General features: G+C 39.9%; 2 protein-coding genes across 3 annotated transcripts; one reads left to right on the top strand and one right to left on the bottom strand.

The window, feature by feature from the left end:
* The first annotated feature begins 1,195 nt into the window (after positions 1-1,195).
* Positions 1,196-10,885, top strand: LOC143286155 (uncharacterized). Its single transcript, XM_076593759.1, has 10 exons — positions 1,196-1,335; positions 2,551-2,658; positions 3,940-4,157; positions 4,931-5,035; positions 5,766-5,978; positions 6,677-6,873; positions 7,471-7,595; positions 9,294-9,418; positions 10,481-10,594; positions 10,749-10,885. The coding sequence occupies exons 2-10, from the start codon at positions 2,553-2,555 to the stop codon at positions 10,791-10,793; spliced, it is 1,248 nt and encodes a 415-aa protein (XP_076449874.1). The 5' UTR covers positions 1,196-1,335; positions 2,551-2,552; the 3' UTR covers positions 10,794-10,885.
* Positions 10,601-25,694, bottom strand: LOC143286156 (dehydrogenase/reductase SDR family member 4-like). 2 transcript variants are annotated; one of them, XM_076593761.1, is made up of 10 exons: positions 25,245-25,694; positions 24,230-24,348; positions 23,312-23,489; positions 22,896-22,973; positions 21,384-21,407; positions 20,452-20,522; positions 18,595-18,646; positions 17,673-17,807; positions 15,405-15,460; positions 10,601-13,423 (listed from the first exon to the last, which is right to left on the bottom strand). In XM_076593761.1, the coding sequence occupies exons 2-10, from the start codon at positions 24,319-24,321 to the stop codon at positions 13,309-13,311; spliced, it is 801 nt and encodes a 266-aa protein (XP_076449876.1). In that variant the 5' UTR covers positions 24,322-24,348; positions 25,245-25,694; the 3' UTR covers positions 10,601-13,308. The 2 variants fall into 2 exon arrangements, with proteins under 2 accessions (XP_076449876.1, XP_076449875.1); XM_076593760.1 differs by having other exon boundaries at positions 24,230-24,375; positions 25,245-25,692.
* Between the last annotated feature and the right edge of the window lie 576 nt (positions 25,695-26,270).

Raw genomic sequence — 26,270 nt, 5'->3', positions numbered from 1 at the left:
ACACACACACATTTGTATATCATGTATGTAAATACCACTATATGTACTTACAAAACTCCACACACAGTCACACGCACGCATGCAGGCTGATAATGTTCGAGACAAATTCACTAAAGTGCCAACAACAACGCCCACGGTTGCCTGTCCCCCTTCCCCAACAACGTGCCCCCAAGATTCACATGATCAGACCATATGAAAAGAAAAGTGAAATGAGTTCATCAAAAACCACCTTCAATGCCATCACATCATGGATCGCCTCACAGAAAGAAAGCTGTATAGAAAGGGAGCATCTGGCTGTAGCATTCTAGCATGAAAAGTAGAGCATGACCCTTTGCAAATCAAATGACTGAATATTGACATCATTTCCAAACTGATATTGCACAGATTTCTTCAGAATGGAACAGATTGCGGCTTTCTCAAATACAGTGGACTGAGCAACATTGCATCAGAGATCTCTTCCCGCCCTTCGTGCAGCAAATTGGTGGTAGTAGGCCCCTGGGGGTCAGCCTGTGTGTGTGTGTGTGTGTGTGTATTGTGGGAGCTGTGATATGTAGGAATGTGTGTGTTGTGAGTGTGTATGTGTACTAGGGGAGAGGATGTGTGTGTGTGTGTGTGAGTTGTGGAATATAGAAATGTGTGTTTGTGTGTGTGTGTGTGTGTGAAATGTATGTACACGTGTGGGAAAGCAATATATGTATGTATGCACTATAATGTGTGTGTGTGTGTATGTGTGGGTGTGTACTGAGTGGGGGTGTCGGAGGGCTTGTCAGTGCAAACAATAAGTCTCTCTCTCTCTCTCTCTCTCTCTCTCTCTCTCTATATATATATATATATATATATGTGTGTGTGTGTGTGTGTGTGTGTGTGTACTCTCTCTGCGTGGGCTTTTTGCAAAGCGGTAAGTCTACGAATTAAGATCATGTAGGAACTTGTGGAACATGTTAATTTGTTCCATCGATTATTGTTACTGCTTCACATGCATGATATGTTATTATGTCAGTAATATATGAATATACACAAGGGTCTAATTTGCAGTAATTGTGACGTTGTTTGCTTTCACTTGATTCCACATTTCACACTGAACATCCGAAGCCATGCGGAGATACATTGCATCAAAGTTATTTTTAGCAGCGAGTCTTTCCCGAATGCGACGAGGTCTCCGTTTGTGGAGTTGACGGAGTTCGCCGAGGTGATGTTTCAATGTGCTGCTTTCGTGCTAGTGGTCGATTTTAATCACCTGAACTCTTTTATAACGGACTAATAATTATGTGCTTTAGCTCACTGGGAAAATTGATATTGTACTTCGAGTTTCAGCCTTTAAATAAGGATGTGAAGGTATGTGAAAAAATGAAATGAAATGAAAATCGATAAACCTGTTCCGGTTTGAATGTAGAACTTTCGGTTCATTTTTATCTTGACTTGACTTGACTAGACGACGGTTTAGGCCTCTCCCGAGGCCTGTTCGTGTTCCTAAAGAACTATTACTGAAATAGTAGCATGCGTGGCAATCACAAGATTGGCATCGCATTTCTGTGTTTAAATTCATGTACAAGTCAGGGGGGCGGTGGAGGAGGGGAGGGAGCGAGAGGAAAAGACACATATTACATAATTATTCCCCCCCCCCCCCCCCCACAATTCCTCTGAACAGCAGTGGAATGATGCCACCTTCACCTCTATCTCTTCTTCACATCAAGGAACACCAACTACAAAATTGTAGTAGCGACCCCCCACCCCCCGTAGATTTAGGTGCCAGAATAATCACCTCATATGATTGTGGGCCCTCAGCAATGAAGAAGAACTTTATAATGCGGTGTTGCTGATCAGCAATTTGCTATGTATTATCACTTTTGGTAAACATGCTCTGGTTTTTCCTTCAAAAGTCTCATCTCTCTCTCTCTCTCTCTCTCTCGCTCTCTTGATCACCATTCCTCCCGTCAAACAGGTTATTTTGAACAGATGTTCATGCGTCTATTACTAGGGGAAAAAATTGTTTTTTGTTGATTTTGTTCTCAAGGAATGTTGAATTTACATTCGAGCTTCCATCCTACCCACCCCTATTGTAACACGGACAGAAAGTCATAGTTAAAACAGAAAATGCCTAATCGATAAAACCATTTCAGTTTACCCAGCCCCTTCCCCCTTCTTTTGCTTACACACAGCAAAAACACCCCTCCCACCCCCTCAGCACACACACTCACACATGCATACACACAAACACACACACATATATATATATGTGTGTGTATACACACACATGTGTATACACACACACAGATGCTTTAAACACATTTTGTCACACATTATCATAGCATTTTTCTAAGAAAGCAAAAACCTTTATACAGTGTGTGTGTGTGTGTGTGTATGCACGCATGTGTGTGTGTGTGTGTGTGTGTGTGTGTAAAGGTAAAAGGTCTGTTTTGATGCCGGAATATTCTCTCCATGTGGGTGTCAGTGCAAAACATGGTAGGTACGTCTGGGTAATACATCTGTGCTAAACATGCTGTAAGAGGCCGGGACCAAGCAATGAATGTGACTGTGTACATGATACAGGGATGGGTGAGCAGTCGTGTTCCGATGCTCACGACACAGCTGTACTGAAGATGTACAGCTGTATTGTGGACTATGCGTGTCGACACAGATATCTGGATGTCATCTATGGTGAGTTGTCTTGTATGCATACATGACTAATAAAGGCACTCCATTCCGAATCAAATCAAATCGAATCAAAAACATTGTATCAATCCACATAGGAAATTAATTTGTCCTGTCACAGGCTTGTTATGATTATAAATGCAAACAAAATCTGATCAGGCACATTACAAAGGAAAAAAAAAAGAGAGTTGTCAGTTTAAAATTAACATTGAAACATCACACACACACACACACACACACACACATACACACACATGAAATAGATTGTTGCACACACTCCGTATTCTATGAATCCACATCCATAATTTTCTCCTAGATACGAGTGTTTGTGAGTGTGTGTGTATGTGTGTGTGTGTGTGTGTGTGTGTGTGTGTTCATATGTGGTTTGTGTCTGACTGAAGCGTTATTACAAGGTATTTTAGTTGTTTGAAAGTGCTATGAAAAGTTAATTTAACAACTATTAATAGCAATAACTAATGATAATTAATATTTATTATTTTCATAATTGTATTTATGGTTATTATTCAGTGCACTAAATCACTTTACCTTAAACACAGAATGGTTATTATTCAGTGCACTAAATCACTTTACCTTAAACACAGAATGGTTATTATTCAGTGCACTAAATCACTTTACCTTAAACACAGAATGGTTATTATTCAGTGCACTAAATCGCTTTACCTTAAACACAGAATGGTTATTATTCAGTGCACTAAATCGCTTTACCTTAAACACAGAATGATATGATAGCGGAGGAAACAGCAACTGTACAACTGTTCTGGAATGAGATGAATATACTGAACACTGTGTTGTCTAGAAAGAAAAAGACCTAATGTGCCTCACTCAAATTCATATATATATATATATATATATATATATATATATATATATATATATATATATATATAAAATCACACTGATACACAGACTGGGCATGTATTGCTCAGGTGTCAGTTGAGCATGCATGCTCACCCAAGTACATGTTTAGCTCCAGATCTGTGTGTGTTTGCATGTGTGCAGTTTTTCTGTTACTCTTTCTCTCTCTCTCTCTCTCCCTCCCCCCCTCTCTCTCCCCCTTCCTCACTCTCTCTCACTCAAAACATCCACCCATGCACACGCATGTGTACGCACTCACATACACACACACACACAATATTATTGAATATATATATATATATATATATATATGTATGTGTGTGTGTGGGGGTGTGTGTGTGTATGTGTATATTTATGTATATATATGTGTGTATGTATGTATGTATATATTGCGATCTTCTATTTCAACAGAAGTGTCTCAACATTTCAACAAAAGTCTCTCCACCTTGATGGTGCCACATGTGCGCCTGGCTGGTGCCAGCCTGTACAAGATGGTGATCCGGGATGACGTGTCGCAGTTCTGCACGGCTGTTGAGCTGGCTGAGCACCTGTTTGAGGCAGTGGGCACGCCCAGCAACCATGCGCTTGTGTGCTGCTATGCAAAGCTGTTGTGCGGGCTGAAAGCAAAGGTTGGTTCTGGAACTGTTGCAGTCATGTGCAAGCATGCAGGGTGAGCGAAAACACTGACATGTGTGTAGTCTGACACACAATGTATTTGAATACAATGAAAGTAAGAATAAGATAAAAGTGTGTGCATGTATATATATATATATGCATCGTCAGACAGAACAGACTCACACACACACACAAACACACACACACACTTCTAGTGAATAGATGTTAAACTGAAGATCTCTCTCACACACACATTCACAAACACATGCACATGCATCATTGCTTGCATACAAGCACACATGCACACACACACACACACATACACACAAACATGCTTGCATGCATGCAAGCATATGCATTAGTACACACATACAGACAGATTATACACACACACATATGCACATCTGCACACACTCGCTCACATACACACACATAGTATGCATGCATATGTATACCGGCATGTGTCCATTACACAGATATATTTACCAAGAAACAAGCAGTTAAATAGACCAATAGAAAAAGCAGAGATTTGATAGATGTGCTTGTAGTGGATAAGGCTTTCTTTTTCTTTGTTTTCGTTTTGGTAATAAGGAAAATCTCAATTTAAATACTTTGTGCATACATATTAGTTGACCCAACACAACAGACTGTAGTTTGGTTTAGATACTCTGCATTGGTTATGTGACTCAACATACTATGAACTGATTTGAATAGTTCATGTCAACACAACAGACTGTCCACTGGTGTGAATTTTTTTGCATCTTTGTGATATGTTGTGCTTGGTCAGGCTCTTTTCCACTGCCTTCAGTCATCGCCGAAAGCAGCGTTTGCGCTCCTCAGGAAGTATTTTCCCCGAGGGGAAAACAGCTTGGACAAGCAGCTCTCCATGCATGTAAGATCCCCCTGTCAAGTTCTTCTGCTTGAAAGTTCTTTTGAGATTCCGACTGCAAACGTTTTTGGTTCGTTAATTTTATCGTGTCGATCGAAACAAGAAATGTCAAGTGAATGTCCATTGCATAATTACAGTGGTTGTTTTTGCTCCCATTCTTATTATACTTTAACCCATTCACTCCTTGGGATACAGCCAGAAATACTCTAGAGGTTAGTGGAGGAATGTGGAAACCGTTTTAATTGATTGATTAATATGGATAATTATATAGCGCTTTACAAACACGGGGAGTCATTTGCACAACAGGCTGCCTACCTGGGTAGAACCCACTGACAGTTGCCATTGGGCGCTCATCATTCGTTTGTTTCCTGTGTCATTCAATCAGATTTCAGGCATGCACACATACACACTCAGACCGACATTTAACATTTTACGTGTATGACTTTAAAAAAAAAAAAATTATCCTGCCTTGTAGGCAGCCATACTCCATTTTCAGGGGTGTGCATGCTGGGTATGTTCTTGTTTCCACAACCCACCGAACGTTGACATGAATTACAGGATCTTTAACGTGCGTATTTGATCTTCTGCATGCGTATACACACACAAATGAAACAAATTTCAAAGCCAGAGTAATGCTGGGGTGCAGGGTTGAAAAAGTTACTTGTTGTACGTTCGAAATTATCTTTATGTCAGGAATGTATCTTTTCTTCTTGTTTTTTATTTCTCTCTCCAGAATGCAGCATTGGCAAAAGAAATCAGGCAAGTCAGTCAGGATTTCCGAAAATGCTTCTTGTATCTGATCGGCAACAAACACAGACGGGAGACGTTCTTGAGCCACGGGTATGACCGCTTGTACAACCAGCGTTTTTCACAGCGGCTAGCTCGAAGAACAGCTACCTTTGTGACAGAGCTTGAGAAGGGGTTACCTGATACCTTCCTTGATGAGGTGAAGACTGTGTATTATCTTCTTTTGAATTGTTTAGCTCTTCTTCTGTTCTTCTGCTGGTGGGTTGCAACTCCCACATTCACTCGTACATATCTAGGAGTGGGTTTTTTACATGCATGAGTACATTCAGGGTTCCGTTTTAGACAGCCATATTCCATTGTTGGGGATGTGCATGTTGGGTGTGTTCTTTTTTTTTTTCACATAACCCAGCAAACGCTGGTATTGATTATGGGGTCTTTAACGTGTACATTTGATCTTACGCATGCTTGTACTCACAAAAGGGATTTTAACAATTGTCTTAGATCAGGTCTGATCTAACATACTTTCAGGGACCTACTGGTGAAACTGTTTTTGGCATCGTGATTTTAAATTGAGTGTCTGAAAATGTATGTTGACACCCTATACATAAACATACATACATACAAACATATATATATATGTGTGTGTGTGTGTGTGTGTGTGTGTGTGTGTGTTTGTCTATAGTTTCCAGTCAAAGACTGAAGCTCTGTTGAGGAGTCAAGTGTCTGAAAAAAAAAAGAAAAAAAAAAAAGCTGGCAGTGGCATCTTGCTTCAGTTGCTGAAAGCCGACCCACTTGTCAGTATGCCTCTTTGTTTCAGTTGCTGAAAGGACAGGTGACGGCATGCCCCTTTGGTTCAGTTGCTGAAAGGACAGGTGACGGCATGCCCCTTTGTTTCAGTTGCTGAAAGGACAGGTGAAAGCCGACACACCTGTCAGCACGCCGACGCTGTGGGACGTACTGATGGAGCTGCTCCTTGACTGCGTGGAGGGAAAGACAACTCTGCAGTCCTCAGACCTCCTGGACCTGCTGAAAGACCTCCGTCCCTGCACTGAGCCCGGCCAGCTTGACATTCGAAAGAGCATGCGGCGCATAAGGTAATTGATATCTGTGTGAGCAGTCTTAAGTTTGCTTATATTACAGTAAAAGGTGGTGCTGCAGCAGAATCTATGTATGCATATATATATATATATATAATCGAGAGAGAGAGAGACTGTATATACTGTATTAGGGGACACTGTGGAAGAATCTATAGATTGTGTATGCTGTATTTGGGTTGCACTGTGGCAAAATCTATGGATACATAGATTGTATATATATGTATACTGTATTAGGGGGTGCTGTTGCATTATCTATGTAAACCGGGGTATAAAGATTGTATGTAGAGTACTAGGGGTTGGGGGTGCAGAGGAGGGTGGGGGTGGGGGGAGGGTGCAGATTCCACGTATCTAAATGATTGCATATACTGTACCAGGGGGTGCTTTGTAGGATCTATATATATGTGTATATAGATCACATAAACTGTATTAGGGGGTGCTGTTGCAGAATCTGTGTTTGTGTGTGCATATATATATAGAGAGAGAGAGATATAGATATACACACACACACTGTGTTAGGGGGCGCTGTGGCAAAATCTGTGTATATATAGATCGCAAAATCTGTGTATATATAGACTGCACATATACCCTCTGCAGACTGATGTCCAGTTCAGACGGTCTGTCCGTAAGCAGTGGGTCTCTGGGCAGTCAGCAGTCTTGTGGGGCTGAGGCCGATTCAGAGTCCACCATTCCAGGAATGACAGGGAGCGGACGGGACAAAGGTGAAATGTGTGACTGGCTAAAAATTCTGGTGACTTGGTTTTCTAAAGTTTTTTTTTTATTAAAAAAATTTTTTTTTTGCCTGTCCTGTTGTGCTGTGCACTAATGTTAACATTCACTGTGTTTCTTTGTTTTCTTTTTTGTTGTTTTTTTGGTTGACATAGTATTTGGTGTGAGAAACATAGTATTTGTTGTGACATTGTGTTGTGACATATATAGTATTTGTTGTGACATTGTGTTGAGACATCGTATTTTTTGTGACATTGTTGTGACATAGTATTTGTTGTGACATAGTATTTGTTGTGACATGGTATTTGTTGTGACATTGTGTTGTGACATGGTATTTGTCGTGACATTGTTGTGACATAGTATTTGTTGTGACATTGCGTTGTGACATGGTAAATTGTCATGACATTGGGTTGTGACATAGTATTTGTTGTGACATGGTATTTGTTGTGACATTGTATTGTGACATGGTATTTTTTGTAACATTGTGTTATGACATAGTATTTGTTGTGACATTGTGTTGTGCCATGGTATTTGTTGTGACATTGTGTTTTGTCATAGTATTTGTTGAGACATTGTGTTGTGACATGGTATTTGTTGTGACATTGTGTTGTGACATAGTATTTGTTGTGACATGTTGTGACATGGTATTTGTTGTGACATAGTATTTGTTGTAACACTGCGTTGTGACATAGTATTTGTTGTGACATTGCATTGTAACATGCTATTTGTTATGACTTGTTATCTGTTGTGACGTGCTATTTGTTGTGACAGTATTTGTCACGACATGTTGTGTTTATGCTACCTGCTTTTCTTTGGAAAACAGACCTTATAAAAAACAAAACAAAAAACAAACAACAACAACAACAACAGGAAAAAACCAAAAAAACCAAAAACATCAACCATTGTTATCTCTCTCAAGAGCTGCCCCAACTTCATTTGTTTATTTCTTGTATGCATTTCAGACCTGGGGAGTGTCTGCCATCTGTGTGTATTGTCTAGCCATCATCCACCCCACACTATTGCCTGACCAATCAAGCTCACCAACAACATGCAGTATGCAAGGCTAGAAATTCCCAGATCATTTTTAGTTGTCCTGGGAACACAGATTTCCAGTTGACCTCCCTAAGTAAAGATCAAGTTTACAGTTGCGTAAAGTAAGTACCGGGAGTGCAAGGACAACTCGGCAGACAGTTCGGTGAAATAAGTGATATGTACTACAGGAAAAGAAAAGCTGGGATGGGGGTGGCGGTGTTAAAGTGAAAAAGGTGGGGAGGAAAGATTGGTTTTGTCTGCTCAGAGGCTGATTGCTTAGTTGACCTTTCATTCACAGTCAGGTTTAGTTGTCTTGGATAGCTGGACAGCTATTTCAAGCCCTGAGTATGCCTGACTACTTTTCTAATTGCTGTATATCTGTCAAGTACGGCAACCATTTCTTTGAAAGACCTGCCACCTTTTAAAAAAAAATTCTTATCATGGTTCATAAATTGAAACATTATTATCAAGTGTACACAAGCTTTAAAAGAAACTTTTGTCTTGCCATGCCATGGACCACACTAGCTCACAGGTGACAAAAGTTTTTTCCACATGTAAGGCTGCAGTAGATGTCAGTTTACAGGCATCAGAAAGCAACCCAGTCACATGACTGTTGTAACTGTAAGGACTATACATGTTTTTTTTTCAATTGTGTACAGGTGAACAAAGAATGCTTGCAGTCTCTGAAGGGGCCAGAAATGACGTTCATAGCGTGCAACTCTGTGACATGACATCGGCTTCAACAGCAACCAGAAACAATCAGAGAGGATCCAGAACATGTCTGGTGAGCAACATGAAAAATAGCTAAAAATAAAAACGAATAAAATCAGCAAAAAAAGCACACACACAAAAAGAAAAGAAAAGAAAAAAGCTCATCCAATGGAACTGTGCTTGCTGTACTGACAAAGTGACTGACCAGGGAGACATGCTATGGAACAGCTCTAAAACCATGAAACCTAAGTAACCAAGGGTTGTGCTAGCGCTTAACTCTCTGTGGATAAATGAATGCTATAGCATCCCAGGACAAAGGAACAGTTTCGGATGAAGGAACGCTACAGTTTTTGTTGTTGGCTGTTTGAAAATTTGTCATGTGGCTGGATAGGAAGGGGAAAAAAACTTGGCTTCCCAAGTGAGTTTACTGTAAATCTGTATTCACTCTCATATGGTACCAAGGGTGAATACTGGTCCAAGAGGAATTGTCATAAAAATTTGAGAGAGGCTCAATACAGAGTAAGAAAGTGCTGGATCCTTTATTTTTCTGGTGTACATTTTCTGGAAAGTAAATGATGATGAAAGGGGTAAAGAGAAGAAAAATGGATCTGCTGGACCAGACTACTTATGTTTATTGCCTTCAGTTTGGCATTGTGGGATGTGAGTATAGGACTCACCATGAACAAGGTCATTTGACTTGCCACCTTGATTCACACCATCTGAAAGCAAACGATTTCAGGCTTGATTAAGATGTGGAGTGATGGCTTAGTTGTAATGCGTCCGCCAAGTTTTTTTCTCTCTCTTCTTTAACATCTTTTTACATTAAAGCGATATTAGACATGTAGTGTGTGTGTGTGCGTGTGTGTGTGTGTGTGCATTCTTGTGAGTGAGTGAGTGTGAATGTGTGTGCATGTGTGTGTGTTGTCTGTGTGTGTGTGTGTGTGTGTATGCATGTGTGTTGTTCATGTGTGTGTATGCATGTGTGTTGTTCGTGTGTGTGTATGCATGTGTATAATTTTAAAGACTGAACAAGGGGAATGTACAAAGAGCAGATTGGTTAAACAGCACAATCGGCATCCGTTAAGTACAACGTTATAACAAGAGTTCACTGAGGGTATTGCTGCATGGTCTGCAGGGCTGTGAACAGTCCAGACGAATCAAGCTATCAGCAGTCCGTCCCCAGAACTACTATGGACAGCGTGGAACGTACGTGTCCCCAGCTTGCCATGTGAAGTTATTTTATCGGAAGGTGGGTACTGTACTTATTTACATCTCTCTACAGAATCATCATCATCATTATCAGTTTGGATCCCTCTTCACATTTTCTTCACAACACAGAAGATGCACTTCTGACAGAATAATTATTAATTGAAGACACAGCAGTGTGACTTTCTCTGTTTCAGGCGTACCAAGACGCGTCCGGACACCAACATCCTCTGTTTACTTAAAGTAATAATAATGAATACAGAACAAAAAAACACCGTACATGGTGAGCTAGTGCCTTTTGAAATAGAGTGTTAGAGAAAACCATGTTGTTGTTTTTTGTCACATTGTTCTTTTCCAAACAGGCAGCAAAATTGCTAGACAAACACATGGAGTGATGCTGTGTTCTGAAATGAACAGTTCATATCCACGAACATGAAAGAAATTTTGACTGATTACACAACACATCAACACCTTCAAGACTCACTTGTGATACGCACTTGATCCAGTAAAGAAATCATGAGAAGAAAAAGGAACGTTTTAAAAAAATCATTAAAAATGTGTTATGTGTGTAAAAGTTATAAAGCTTGGGGAAGACGAGGAAAAAAAAAAAAAGCGGGCGGGAGGGGTGTCTGAGCAGGTTTGAACCAAGCATATTCGGGTCTAAAGTAAGTAGATTAATCAATTTAATATCTAAATTTATGGGGTTTTTTGTTATTTTTTTTAGTGTGATAAAATGATTACGTCATTTGAGGTGATAACATTATTTAAATAATGTTATTTTTGTGAATATCTTGATTGTTTAAGAAATTGATTAAAGTTTGCGGTAAAGGAAACATTGCTATCACCTCTGTCACACTGCAACATGTAGCTGTTTTCTCCAGATCTGCAGAGACCCAGGCTTGCAGAAACTGTAACCGTCAGTTTGATTTTTCTTTTATGTTCATTCTAGTTACAATACCCATATGCAGTAAACACATCAGTGGTTTACTTAGTGTCATTGTATGTGTTCTGTCCAGAATTTGTATTTCTTTCCTTTTAAGGCCAGACACGGTAGTACAAAAACGTATGAAATAAACTTGAAGTTTATGGCTTTCTGTGACATGGTATGCAAAGATATTGGACTAAACATGTCTAAAAAGGTCATTTTGTGCAATTTGTCATGACGGTTTCCATGGAAATGAATCCAATATGGCCGACAAACAAAAAAATTAAAAGCTTAGAACTTCGGTACCTTTATAGATATGTTATTTCTGTTTGTTTTATTTGATTTATTTGTATTTGTTCTTTATTATAGTGCAGTGATATTTTGGAATTTGAATAAATACATTTATTATTATTTTTTGTTGAAATGTGTATAAATTCCTTGACATAATTTTTTTCAAATGAGTGTTTATTCATTCTTTTACTAGTACTATACAAACCACCACACTATAATAAAGATGAATACACAAAGAAAGAAAGTAACAAGTTAGAACCAGCTATCTTTTGAAGTTTTTGAGCATTAGCATTTTGAAAAATGGTATTTCGAGGACAAAACACAAAACTGAGAAAACAGGAAAAGGAAGAGATGTGCTTGTACTCACAAGAAATCACACATGTTGATGCTGTTTGAAGCTTTATTTAAGTGAATATAGTACCCAGGTGAAACAGACTATAAAGATTAGATGTTGAAGAAGCAAATTATGCGAAAAAACCAAAATCACAAAAAATCATGATCTTGGTCAAAATTTCACAACCGTGTCTGGCCTTAATTGCAAACAAGAATAGCGAGGTCATGCTGTCTTCAAACCCAAACATCAGTTGTGGTTTTCTGGATCTGGAGCCGCGACGAAATAAACCGTTTGTGATCTGGAAATACAGCTTAATCCAGAAGATTTACAACCTATTATCGGTATGACTGTGAAGATGTTTTCCCCACTATGTTTAGTCCAAATTTGGTTATTGGCAGACAAATTATTTTCAGAGAAAATGAATTTGTTAAAATTTACCATGGGCACACACACACACACACACACACACAACTGATCACTGGGTTATAACATAGACTCACTCTGTTTACGCAAGTGAGTCAAAAATTGTTCAAATTACATTCTGATGTATGAGGATGGGGTGGGAGGGGGGGGTGGGGGTATGGGGGGGGACTTGTACTTTCCCTGTCAGTCTCTCTGGAAACCCAGACTTGTTACTCTGTCAGTTTTACCACATCTTTTATACAAAAATCTGTAATTTCTGATTAATTAACAAGAAAGCAATGAGATAAATAAATAGAAATAACAAGGGGGAATGGGGAAAGAGACACTGAATCCTAGTTTGTGAGGCTTAGGTTGTGTGGTCATCCAGTCTTTTTAAATATACTTGACATGAATAAAACAGGTATTCACTTTCAGTGTAAACATGATTCTCTGGGGCAAGTGCAGAGTTTGCCAACACACAGAGCACCAGCAAGCTGAAAGTTATGGTTGTGCTCAGAGACTGAACAGACGCACACATTGGATACATAGCGACGTAGCGGCAGCACCATGAAACATGTCGGTCATAAACAGCATCAAACAGCTTTTCACTTCTTATTTAACTTCATTATGAAAAGATATACCAGTGCTGTTTGTTTTTGAACTGGTCTTGTTTGGCACACAAATTACGTGGTTTGCATAATCAACTTTCCTGAGGTGGTGCTGCTGCAATTCCTGGACAAGCCGTACCACGGATGAAGGATAGATAATCTTTAGTGTTCTTTCTGCATGGGCTCCTGTCATATTATCACAGTCTGGACGAGAGACCTCCCGACACCACAATCGTCTCCCCTGTCATGTAGGACGAATCCTCTGACACCATGAAGGACACCACCCCTGCACATTCTTCTGGTACCCCGGCCCTGCAAACCACCAGGCATGATTATGAAAGAGTAAAAGCAATGATATTCTCCTTCTTCTTCTTCTTCATTCGTGGGCTGCAACTCCCACGTTCACTCCTATGTACATGAGTGGGCTTTTACGTGTATGACCGTTTTTTCCCCCCCCACCATGTAGGCAGCCATACTCCATTTTCAGGGGCGTGCATGCTGGGTATGTTGTTGTTTCCATAACCCACCGAATGCTGACAAGGATTACAGGATCTTTAACGTGCATATTTGATCTTCTGCAAAAACGTACTTGGCATTATCCCCCCAAAGCAAAATCTATGTTATTGAAAATATGTACTTGTGAGTATTCTCACACAGCATATTCTGTGTATATTATGTTGTCTTTATCTATTATCACTTTTGCAAATATTTGCATATGTAATGTTTGAATATCTTGAAATTTGTGAATGTTTCATAATCTATTTATTGATTGGCTGGTTAGTTTATTCAGTCCAATTAAATCTGATCAATGTATGTGTGATTTTCATCAATAAATGTTTATACAAAAAAATTAAAAAAACCCCACAGAAACCTGACCTAAATACTATTGACTGAATGAAGAAAGTGGAAAATGCCAAGCAGTCACTGTCACCAAAAAATATATAGATATAATGTCTGCATTCTTTTACCTGTGACCTGATGATGCTCATGACCAGATGTTCAAACCTGCCCAGGACTCCCACATTAACCAGTTCGGTGCCAAAGAATTTTGTATAAAAAAGAAGAAAAAAAAGTGCTTTTCTCTTGCTGGGGAAATTGGAGGATTCAGGGGTAATAAATTAAAAAAAAAGAAAAAAAAAGAAAGAAAGAATTCCAGTACAAAAATAATGGGAGATATAGAAATAAAGTGAACGTTTTTGTGAAGGAAAATGAATGTAGATTATGCATCTGGGCTTTCCCCCCCAAATTCGTATGATTGTAGATAACTGTTCAGCACTTTAAATTGAAGATAATAATTTTAGTGCAACCAAGAAGTCTGTTTCCATCTCCACAGAATGGCCTCCATAAAGAATACAAACAAAATACAGCTGGAAACAGCTTGCCTACTGTCATATTCCTGTAGAAAAAAATTAAAATAGGCTATACGTTTGTGAAAACTAATCGACTTGTGTACACATGTAAATTAATGTCTGTCCCACCAATGACAAACATAGATACAGTCAACACAGAAAGTCAATCATGTTCTCATAAACTGAGCAGGCAAGCTTTTTGACAGTTAAGAACATTTGCAAACCCATTTCCATGCGTATTCTATGTGGTCCAGTTAGCAGATCATTATCGAGAAGAAAGGGGTCTTCTACCTGAGATATGCTAATTTAAATACTATTTTTATAATCCTGACACATCAAACTAACCGTTCACAGTCTATTTATGTGCACTGAACCAAACTCCAATGAAGGAAAAATCAGAACATATTCAGGGCATCACGCAGTGGATGTTTTATAGGCACTAAAGCAACACTTTTTGCGGGACGCCAGCTGATGTCTTATAGGCACGCAACTGGTTAAACTGTTGACCTTCTCACTGATAGCAGTGTAAACATGTTTAGGCATCCCTTGCCCTCTGCATTGTAATGCTGGGTGGATTTTTTGCTGTCCCAAATCTTAGGCCATGGATGCTTTGAATAACAAATAAAAATAATATACTACTACTACTACTAATGATAATAATAATAATAGCAATGATAGCTGATTGTGTCTTCTTTTACAGTTGTAACACTAAAGACACGTGATACGCGAGCATCAATGTCATAATTACCATTTTACAAAATATGACATGAAACACAAACAGCAACATTCCTGACATGTTACATCCAGTCACCCCAGGACTAGATGTCTAAGAAACTCCAAGATACCAGTACAACCATGCAACCTGCAGATGAGAGGCAGGAAGCCTCTGGTACGTCCACCAAACTGGCAGGTAGCAACCTGAACTTGTGGGAGGCATAACTTACCTGTGCATTGGTATTCCCCGATGTATTTCTTCCAGAGTGGAGTCACTTTCCCACAGCTGCAAACAATGTTGACAGATTGATTATGAATATATAAGTCATTCGGATGAGAAGATAAACTGAGGTCCTGTGTGCAGCATGCACTTAGTGCACATAAAAGAACCCAAGGCAACCAGAGGGTTGTTCCTGGCAATATTCTGTAGAAAAATCCACTTCAATAGGAAAAACAAATAAAACAGCATGCAGAAAAAAACAACAAAAACAATGGGTGTAGTGTAGCGACGTGCTCTCCTTGGGGAGAGCAGCCTGAATTTCACACACAGAAATCTGTTGTGATAAAAAGAAATACAAATACATATATATGTTGAAAAAAAACAACCCAGAACAAAACAGGGCCACAGATGAAAAAAACAAAACAAAGAAGATGATGAAATGAGAACAACAACAGGACATAATGGCACAAACACTTTTTTTTTTCTTAATATGCATAATCATACACCAATTGTGAGAGGAAGGGTATGGGGGGTGGGGGTGGGGGTAAAGGCACACAGATCCATATTGTCTCACACACACACACACAAGCATGCATGCACACATACACACACAGACACACACAGCTAGAGTTATTTTATGATGACAGAAGGCTGTTAGATACGATTTGTTGGCTTTCCTCCACAGCAAAAAAACAATACTCAAGAAAAATATGTCCATGTGATTCCTGTGCTGTTGAGTCTTTGGGAACTGACCTTGAAGCAGGCAAGACTGACTCAAAATGCAGCGATACTAAAAAGCAGGTGACTGGAGAAAAACAGAGTTTTTCTATAGTCCTTTTTTTTTTTTTTTTTTTTGATAATGAAATGAAGGAATTTTTTAAAAAGTGTGAAATAATGTCATTTGCTTCTAACCCTTACTCAGTTGCCTTGATGAAGGAATGATATCCAAGTCCCTATAAACCACTCGCATTTTTGTATTGAGTGAAAATGCAATGAAGGTCAGGACCAAGCAAGAACATTATCACTGGCACTCTTATCAGCTGAATAATGGTATATTCTTTTTTTCTTCTTTCTCTCTCTCTCTCATGAAGCAGATACTGTTTTCCCTGTTTTATCTATATCTATCTATATCTGTATATCTCTCTCTCTCTCTCTGTCTCTCTCTCTCTCTCTATATATATATATATATATATATACATATGTCACACTTGAGAAACCACATCATAATGCATCACAATGGCTCATAACATGCAGAACCCTGACAATACTGTTTTCCCTGTTACATATTATATGACACACAAGAAACCTCATGCAGAACCTTCACAACTATTCTGCTTTCTTATTACAGCATTTCAATATTTCTGGTCTCTAAACCACCACTTGATGATCTTAAATAGACCTTTATTCATTTTGCATTGTCTGAACCATTCGAAGACAACATCATGTTTTTTTTTTTTTCCATACAAAGCATAAAAGAATTTCACTGGACAAACTGGGAGCTCAAAGGAAGAGCTGAGGCCAGATTTCTTTTTTTTTTTGTGTGTGTGTGTGTGTGTGGATTCTTGTATAATTAATTCTCATGTTTGACAACTTGAACAGTTTCACCAGAGATGCCTACAAAAGGTCCTTGGCATAAAGTGGCAAGACAGGGTCTCCAACCTCCAGGTCCTAGACAGGAGCGGCCTGCCCAGCATCAAAAGCCTGCTGATCTAGTGCCAGCTACGCTGGACAGGACACGTTGTCCGCATGACAGACAGCAGGATCCTGAAGATGCTATTGTATGGCCAGCTGAAGGAAGGCCACCACGAACTTGGAAGATCCTGCAAGTGCTTCAAGGACACCTTGAAGACAAACCTCAAAGCCTGTGACATAGACATCTCTTCCTGGGAAACTGATGCCCTTGACCTCTCTCACTGGAGGATGCTGTGCTCTAGTGGCATAAAGACGTTTAAATACAAGAGAACACTGGCCATTAAGGAGAAGTGTGAGTGAGGGAAGCAGGACTCAACTTGTGGAGATGTTTTCCCTTGCAACACCTGTGGGAAGTGCTATGCATCCAGAATCGGCCTCTTTTCCCATATAAGGATACACACCAACAGATAAGCCTGCCTGCCTACTCATCCGTCGGTCCGAGGGGAGACTCCATCATCATCATGTTTGACTATGACCATCAGAACAGCAGAGAAGGTAACTGCTGTCCAAATTATTCATACAGGAATACATACACCAAAGCACATACTTACACACTGCACAAACACGCGGAGCACAGACTACTCACAGCCTTGCTAAATTTGGTTTTGATGAGCCCTGGAGCCAGACAGTTGACACGGATGTTGCTGGAAGCCAGCTCCGGAGCCAGAGCCTTAGTGAGACCCAACAGAGCCGTTTTGCTGATGGAGTAGGCACCGATTGTCTGGGCAAGGGAAGTAAACATTCACTTCCTGTCAGTCAGTGTTCACTGGTGTAAAATTCTCCAAACCATGTAACCATGTACAGATCATCATTTGCAGCTCAGTTTAGCTTTTAAGTTGGGAATTCACTGGCTCACCCTATCTTTCTCTCACTCTCTCCCCCTTTCTCTCTTCCAGTTTTCGTTCCTCTGATCCTCTTTTCCAACTCTCTCCTGTTTCACAAAACTTTTTCTTCCCACATATACTAATGCACGCTTTAACTTGAGAATTCAACTGCATAATTTCTCTCTCTCTCTTCCTCACCTTGCTTCTTTCTCTCCTGTACCCCCTTTACCATTCTCTGGAACTTTAAAATGGGATATGCTTTTAATTATCCATTCTCACAAAGTGCAAACACGTAGAATGGTCAAGTACCGGGGTGGTGGGAGTAAAGGGGGAGGAAGGGGTGGGGTTATCAAGGTATATGAAGTGGCTTCTTCCTCTCAAGTTTCACTCCTCTTCTGAACTTCTTCACAGGCCTCGATATCACCATCTTCTAAACCGGAAGGCTTTCAATTTACAGTAATAGGTACATTTAACATTTTTTGAAAGATACACATTCAGAACCATACCACTGAAAAATACCTTAAATGTAAACTGGACATTCAACAATTATGTTAAGTGTTGGGATAGACATATAAGGCATAAATGTTGTTGCAAGGCTGAGGATGTATGCACCTGAATGTGTATGCAAAATGTGTATGCAAACATGATCATGTGCATGACAGAAAAAGATACCCGAACACATACCGTTTCAGGGACAAATCCTGCTCGAGAACTGACAAGTACAATACTGCCACCCCTGAAAAAATACGTCAGAGGGATTTCTCATTTCATCCTGAAACTGACATCAAAGATTTGACTATCTGCAAGATTTGTGTCAAAATCAATAACTACTGCCTCAGTTACATTAAACAATGACTTCTTTCTTTTTGTGTGTGTGGAGTATGAATCCATTCCAAGATAAGTTACATATAAACCCAGTTTATGGATACAAAGTATAGGAAGGTATTTCAATTGTTGATTATACAATTATGATATTGATTTATCTATATTTTGCAACTTAATCTAAGGCCATATATATTTTACTATTGTGTGAATAGCAAGCCACCATCCATTATATTTTCTGAATTTGCATCCATGCACTCTCTGTCTGTGTCTCTCAGCCTCTCTGACTGATAAAAACACATCCTCTTGCTGCTCTGAAAACAGACCATCTCTCTCTCTCCAACTCTTGCCAGCATTTTTCCCCTCTCAATTTGTGAACCTAGCTACTGGTTTCTTTTTGTTTTGTTTCTTTTTATCAAGTTTATTTCATTTACTATTATTCATCATAAATGTCTGTGCATCTGTCATAAAATCTGAATGAAAATGTTTGAAAAAAAAAAAGAGACTTGTCATTTGTTTGTCGGTTTATGATCCATTAGGCACTGCACCTTAAGAACAACTGAGTTAACAATACTCTTTCTGAGTATGTACATGAGTGGGCTTTTACGTGTATGACCGTTTTTACCCCGCCATGTAGGCAGCCATACTCCGTTTTCGGGGGTGTGCATGGTTGGGTATGTTCTTGTTTCCATAACCCACCGAACGCTGACATGGATTACAGGATCTTTAACGTGCGTATTTGATCTTCTGCTTGCATATACACACGAAGGGGGTTCAGGCACTAGCAGGTCTGCACATATGTTGACCTGGGAGATCGTAAAAATCTCCACCCTTTACCCACCAGGTGCCGTCACCATGATTCGAACCCGGGACCCTCAGCTTGACAGTCCAACGCTTTAACCACTCGGCTATTGCGCCTATCTGAGAACACAGCTGATTTAGAAGAATATTCATTCCATCATAGGAAAACACCCTTGATCACAGATCAAGGCTGAAAAAGCCAGGAAGCTGTCAGTTATGCCTAAAAGGAAATTTTCTTCCTAAAATTACGTTTATTCTAACATCCTTATCATGACCCACTTTTGTTTTCACCCCTTCTCAAGGGTAGTAGTTTGCACACGACAGGGAATCAGACCCCTGCCGGAGTCTGCACCAGTGGGTCACGGTAAAGTGTATGTAATTGAAAATAGGTTTTGCACACTGTATTTCAAAACTGACTTTACATCCTTTATTATTTTTTTTTTCATTGTGAAAACTCACAAAACCTAAAAACTTACATTTTCATTCATCTCTCCCCTATAGCCAATACAATAAGCTGATTTAATTTGCAAAAATAGGAAGCAAAGTAAGTCATAGTAAGTAAAAATAGTAAGTCGATTCAGAGGTTCAACTGCTGCATGTAGTGCAAAATCAAAAAGTGTACAGTTTGCACATAAATTTAGTAAACAGTTAAATGGCTCCTTCATCTGGGAGAGGTACTTCATCTGGGAGAGGTACTATTAAGTACAACTGATATGTTTATGGTCCTGTTCTCTGCATTTTAGTATTTGAAAAAAATTACATTCAAGGATTAATTGCAAGTACTCCATCATGTCATGCAAGTCAACTGAATCACCAGTCACAATGAACTAATGATATGCATGATGAACTCAACCTAAACTAATGGAATGTTTGATGAACTCAGGCTGAACTGATGATATATGTGGTGTCTGAACATACCCTCTCTTTTCCAAATATGGTACAACGTCTTTGCACAGGAAGAATGTAGCTTTCACATTTGTATCAAAAATCTGAAGAAAGAAGAAACAATTCTGGCATTAAACTCACAAAGACACACATGCATACAGACATGAAAGATCCACTGACATTCAGTGTAAGTAAGCGTGCATGCCTGTGTGTATGTGCATGCGCGCACACACACACATGCACACACGTGCGCACACACACACACACACACACACAAACACCCATGTGTGTGCACGCACACAAGTTCACCTATACACACACTTTCACTCACAAGTGATGCAAAGAGGAAATGTACAATATAATACATACATACATGTACATTATAACATAACAGTTGTGGATTTGGATCTCTCTCTCTCTTTTATGCATGTATGCAAGTGTGTGTGTGTGTGTGTGTGTGTGTTCATGCATGTGCACACATGTGGATGCAGGCGTGTTGGAATATGTGTAACAGTATGTTTGTGCATGCATGCGGGCTGGCATGTAGGTGCGTATTGTATGTTCACAGATACACCTGAATGCATCTAGAGTCCAATTGTGTATTCTCTGATCCAACTTATTTGTGGTTAGTGGAGCTTGAAATGAACATGCATGTTTATTCAATAGAATGTCATTTCTCTCTCTCTCTTCAGCATGCACACAGCTTCCATTCCAGCTGAAATTCTGAACGTAGCTTTAATGCCAATGAAATACACTACACCTTGTTGCTCTTTCCTTCTCAACACACCTCACAGAAAGTGTTACTACACTGCATGTTAGAAGCAGATTTAACAAATTTACCATGTTCTTGTGTCAACTGATCATTAACTTTAAAAAAAAAAAAAAAAAAAAAAAAAAAAAAATTATAAAATACAATACAAGCAATCCAACCCGAATCCGACAAAACCATTTAACATGCAACTTACCTTATCCCAGGCTGCTTCTGGAGTCTGAAACAGAAAAGGAGACTAAAATCCTCTGCAAAACCTACCACGCCTCCATCCTCCCCAAGCTCTCATAGTGTTATTCGCAAACTGGCCCCAGCCACCCAACGACAGAGCCTCAAGCCCAAAGTGAAGGGAACCAGCTATTTCATTGTTCCGGGCTGGGGGTTTGGGGTGGGGGTGGGTGGGGGGATGGAAAGTGGGGGGGGGGGGGGGGGGGGAGTCAAAGATCAAGGTGCCTAAGGAACTATGCAATGGCAAGTGGGAGATGTGCGTGGCTGTATCAATGATGACACAGGGAAGCACACAAGTCTCTGTACGCCAACATGACTGGGTGTATATACATGCATATATAATCATGTGTGGACTGCATTTCTGGCGCCTGCTGTAGCAGCTACTTTTTTTTACTCCCCCCCCACCTCTCCCCCCCCCCCCACCCAACACACAGTGGAAATGGGGGACAGTGGGGGGGAAGGGGGGGGGATTAAAAAAAAAAAAAAAAGCTGGTCAGGTGTAAGGTTGGAAGAGTCATTGGTCATATTACCAATAAACCATGTTATAACAGTTTTCTAATTCTGTAGTTTCAGTTTCAATTTCTCAAGGGTGTCACTGTGTTTGGACAAATCCATATACGCTACACCACATCGGCTAGGCAGACACCTACACCAGATACCTGAATAGCAGTATAACCCAATGTGCTTAGTCAGGCCTTGAGTGCATGCATATATATATATATATATTTTGTTTTTTTGTTTGTTTGTTTTGTTTGTTTGTTTGTTTTTTTTTGTTTTGCCTGTCAGAGTGGATTTCTGCTACAGAATTTTGCCATAGGACAACACTCTACTTGCCATGGGTTCTTTTTCAGTGCACTAAGTGTGTGCTGCACATGGGACCTCGGCTTATCATCTCATCCAAATGACTAGATGCTCAGTTTGATTCTCCAGTCAAACTTGGGAGAAAGGGCAAGAGCGGGATTTGAACCTAGACTCTCTGTATTGGCAGATGAGCATCTTAACCATTCTACCACCCTCCTTCATTGTGCAATGGTGCCTGACTTCAGCACCTCCTGTTGCAGATTGCTAGGAACTGTATAAAACACTGAATATCACTTATCTTGTGCTCAAAACTATAATGCCCCTGTTGTTTCATTGAATTTTGAGGATAAAACAATCCAAGTGATAAACAATATATTGGAATAGCACAGCAGCAATTGCAGGTTACATTTTTTAATATTTTGTGTTTCAAGCAAAAAAATTACAAAAGTTGATTTAATTTCACAGGATGATAAGCTTATGATGGGGACTGTCACATCACTTAAATGCCGTCTGTGTGTGTGTGTGTGTGTGCGCGCGCGCGTGCATGTGTGTGTGTGCATGTGTGTGTGCCTGTGTGTGTGTGCGTGTGTGTCAGAGCGAAACAGAGTTATACATATGTGCAGCAGCAATACCAAATGTCCATGCCAAAATGAAATTTAAAAAAAGCAACTGAACTTACATCCAGAAGGGTTCCGAAATATGGATTGGCCGCAGCATTTGATACCAGAATATCAATGCCGCCAAATTTGCTCACAGTCTGAAAAGTAAGAAAAAGTGACTAGAATGTAGCAGCATTTCCCCATTCCAGCCTCTATACTGATCATAACAGTGATAATGACAAATGATTATTAGATAATGCTCTAATCTCAAAAGAACAACATCAAGGGAAAAAAAAGAGGCAAAATAATTTAACAATATTTCAGAAAGAAGAAGGAAACTGTCCACTGAAATTTTACAGATATTATTGTGAACTGAAAGATTTCTTTGGTATTGTTTTTAGAGAATGTGTCATGTGAATTTTAGTCTTCACAGGGACAGCAAGTTTTAAACACAACTAACATTCTCTGAATGCTGTTGCTGTGTCAACATTCATACCTCCTCAATGAGTCTGGCTCTGTGCTCTTTGTTGGCCACATGGCACACAACACCAGCAACATCCAGACTTTCGTTACGCAGCTGTGTTACAGCTCCATCCACATTCTTCTGTTTCCGACTGCTGATCATGACTTTGGCTCCATCTTGACAAAGTCGTCTGGCAATGGCTAAACCAATTCTGTGAAATAATAAGATAAATAAATAAATAAATAGACAAAGGTGGCAGTAAAATGGGGTAGAAGGGGTTATTTGAGCATATTTCTTGGAAAGGTTACAAGAATCGTTGTGTATAATGGAGGGCGGGGGAGGGGTGCATCAGTGTGTGTTTGTGTGTGTAAGAGCTATATGATTAATGTTTTCTTCACTGCAATGGGAATTCATTAATAGTTTAGTCTTTTGTGAGGGACTTTGGCTCTCAGACTAGAAGGCAAGATTGCACTGGCTCTTTATAGTGCTGCAGACTTGGGGACTAGTTGGCCTTTGGGAACCACCCCAATGCCAACTGTCCTAAAACCCTTTTGACTGAGAGTGAGGGGATAGAACTTGGGCAAGACACTCTCCACTATAAACATATTCTAGCCCAGATAGTCAGGACAGTAGTTGCCTCCTCTGCTGTCCTGATGGTCTTTGTAAGACACAACTGACTGACTACCATACATGTGTATTTGAGTGTGTTGTCTTTAATTGTGTGAATATGTTTAAGCATGTGGGAGGCACATATGTGTGTACCATTGTATGTACGTACACACATCCATCTGTGTACGTGTGTGTGTGTGTGTGTGTGTGTGTGTGTGTGTGTGTGTGTGTGATGTGGAGAGAGAGAGAGAGAGATTCTCTATGTCAGACTGAATATAATGCATGTTGATAGGTGCACATGCATGCATAGTTACAAACAAATTTAAATTAATTCATATGCACCCTTCAGTGGAAGCAGTCACAATGGCCACTTTTCCAGCCAGCTTCTTCCCTCCAGTGTCAGAAGTTCCTTCTGTTACAGGTGACGTTGCCATTTCTGCTGCTCTGGGAATGCTGTGACACTTCAAACACACCTCAAGGTGGACTGTCTGTAAACAGAATATACAAATAAACAGTGCCATTGTGTGTGTGTGTGTGTGTGTGTGTGTGTGTGTGTGCATCTGCGCTGCAGTATCAGTTTATTTACAAGTGTTATAGCTGTTTATGTTAGAATTGTTGCAATTCTTTTTTTTTTTTCAAGTTGATCTTGAAATGAAGAGAAATAGTTATTTCGAGGTAGAGGCTCATTGTTGGACGCATTAGGCAGTCAATGCAATCAAAACTCCGAAGTCCTCTGCCAGTTTGCTGGTGTCATGTATGAACCCTATCATATGTTCACATATCTGAGGTCTCTCTCCACTGTTTAATCTTTTAGTGGCCATCCTTCAGCTACATACCTGATTTTCGTCTTCCCAGTACCATTAATTCACTGTATGTATATACTACATTATGCATGTTTGCTGCATCCAGTACTTTCAGAGGTTAGGCGGGATTGCTTAAGGAGCTGTTGGGACTTGGAGTCCGAATTTGACTTCATATCACCACAGAGGCTGAGAAACAGGGGGGTTGACACAACTGTATAGAGAGAGACACACTCTGAGAAAGAGACACGCATGTTGTTTGACAGAAAATTGATAAACATTACTAACATACAATACTATGGTTGATACTGGTTCCTTAATACATACCTTGTTAAAACATATAAAGACACTGTGCACAAAACATTTTACGAACCGAGCAAACAAAACAGTGCACAAAAATACTCATCCTGAGGACTGCAAACACGTAATAAATCAACTATCATCATCGATTTCTGTTATCGACTAAACGGCTAGTGAATGCTTTTCCGTCACTTCTTTTCACGGACACCTCCTAAAGGGAACTGTAAATACAGCACCTGACACTTTCCAACACGTACCTGCACTTTCACAATTTCTCAACGGCTGCAGGGCAAAGGTCTTCAGCAGTGTCGGTATGTCCCGCAAGCATGGGGCACTTGATGAGCTCTCAGACCTGTGTGTCCGATCACTTGATTTGTTATTGCAGCTGCCGCCACTGTCTTTTCAAGATTTTATACAACCGCTTTGCTTTTGATTGTTGTTTCTATTGAGAACAAACGCCACAGCAGACGACGCCCTGTCGTAAAACAGGGGGAAAAAATGTTTGGAAGTGGCTTCCCCTACCCGAACGAATCTTATCTGAGATCAGCGGTCCAATGTCGGGATTCGAATCAGAATAACTTCTCAGCAAGAGAAATTAAGCGTGGTGAAGTCTGTGCTACATACAAATTACAACCATGACGGTAAAGCCCAATTTTAGCGTCCTCAATTCTTGGATAACATATTTGTCAGACCAAATCCGATAACGCACCAATCACCTTCCCAATGTTTTAACACACACACGCGACTATATACAGGAAGGGGGTGGGTAGGAGGTAAGAATCGCAGGGGTGTGTTTTGTGTGTGAAAACAATAAGAAAAAAAGAACAATCAATGAAAACAGCGATGATTCCACCCCCTCAAGCCGAATGCCTTACTGAGTTTGAAATAAGTTCATACACTATTAATCAGTTTCTTTACATGATTTCATTATTAATTCATGGCAAATTAGATTACATCTAAATCGTCCTCGATGTTCAATCTTTCTGCTGTGGTATGATGTGGCACTGCAAAGAGTCAGTGCTGTGGTATGATGTGGCACTGTAAAGAGTCAGTGCTGTGGTATGATGTGACACTGTAAAGAGTCAGTGCTGTGGTATGTTGTGACGCTGTAGAGAGTCAGTTTCCACTTACATCTAACGTTGATAGGTCAAGGTCTTTTACAAGCGTGGTTTCAGTTTCAGTTTCAGTTTTTCAAGGAAGCGTCACTGCGTTCCGACACATCCATATACGCTACACCACATCTGCTAGACAAATGCCCGTCAGCAGCATAACCCAACGCGCTT

Source organism: Babylonia areolata, chromosome 9 (assembly GCF_041734735.1).
Source record: "Babylonia areolata isolate BAREFJ2019XMU chromosome 9, ASM4173473v1, whole genome shotgun sequence".
Classification (NCBI taxonomy): domain Eukaryota; kingdom Metazoa; phylum Mollusca; class Gastropoda; order Neogastropoda; family Buccinidae; genus Babylonia; species Babylonia areolata.
The sequence above is the reverse complement of the archived record's forward strand: the minus strand, read 5'-3'. Positions and strand labels throughout refer to the sequence as shown.

Excerpts from the sequence above, each read along its gene's own strand:
- LOC143286155 (XM_076593759.1), top strand. The coding sequence starts at position 2,553 with ATGGGTGAGCAGTCGTGTTCCGATGCTCACGACACAGCTGTACTGAAG. Across the intron at positions 2,659-3,939 it reads ATATCTGGATGTCATCTATG|AAGTGTCTCAACATTTCAAC; the intron begins GTGAGTTGTCTT and ends CTATTTCAACAG. Across the intron at positions 7,596-9,293 it reads AGGGAGCGGACGGGACAAAG|GTGAACAAAGAATGCTTGCA; the intron begins GTGAAATGTGTG and ends AATTGTGTACAG.
- LOC143286156 (XM_076593761.1), bottom strand. The coding sequence starts at position 24,321 with ATGGCAACGTCACCTGTAACAGAAGGAACTTCTGACACTGGAGGGAAG. Across the intron at positions 18,647-20,451 it reads CCATATTTGGAAAAGAGAGG|GGGTGGCAGTATTGTACTTG; the intron begins GTATGTTCAGAC and ends GTATTTTTTCAG. Across the intron at positions 17,808-18,594 it reads CAGGATTTGTCCCTGAAACG|ACAATCGGTGCCTACTCCAT; the intron begins GTATGTGTTCGG and ends TCCCTTGCCCAG.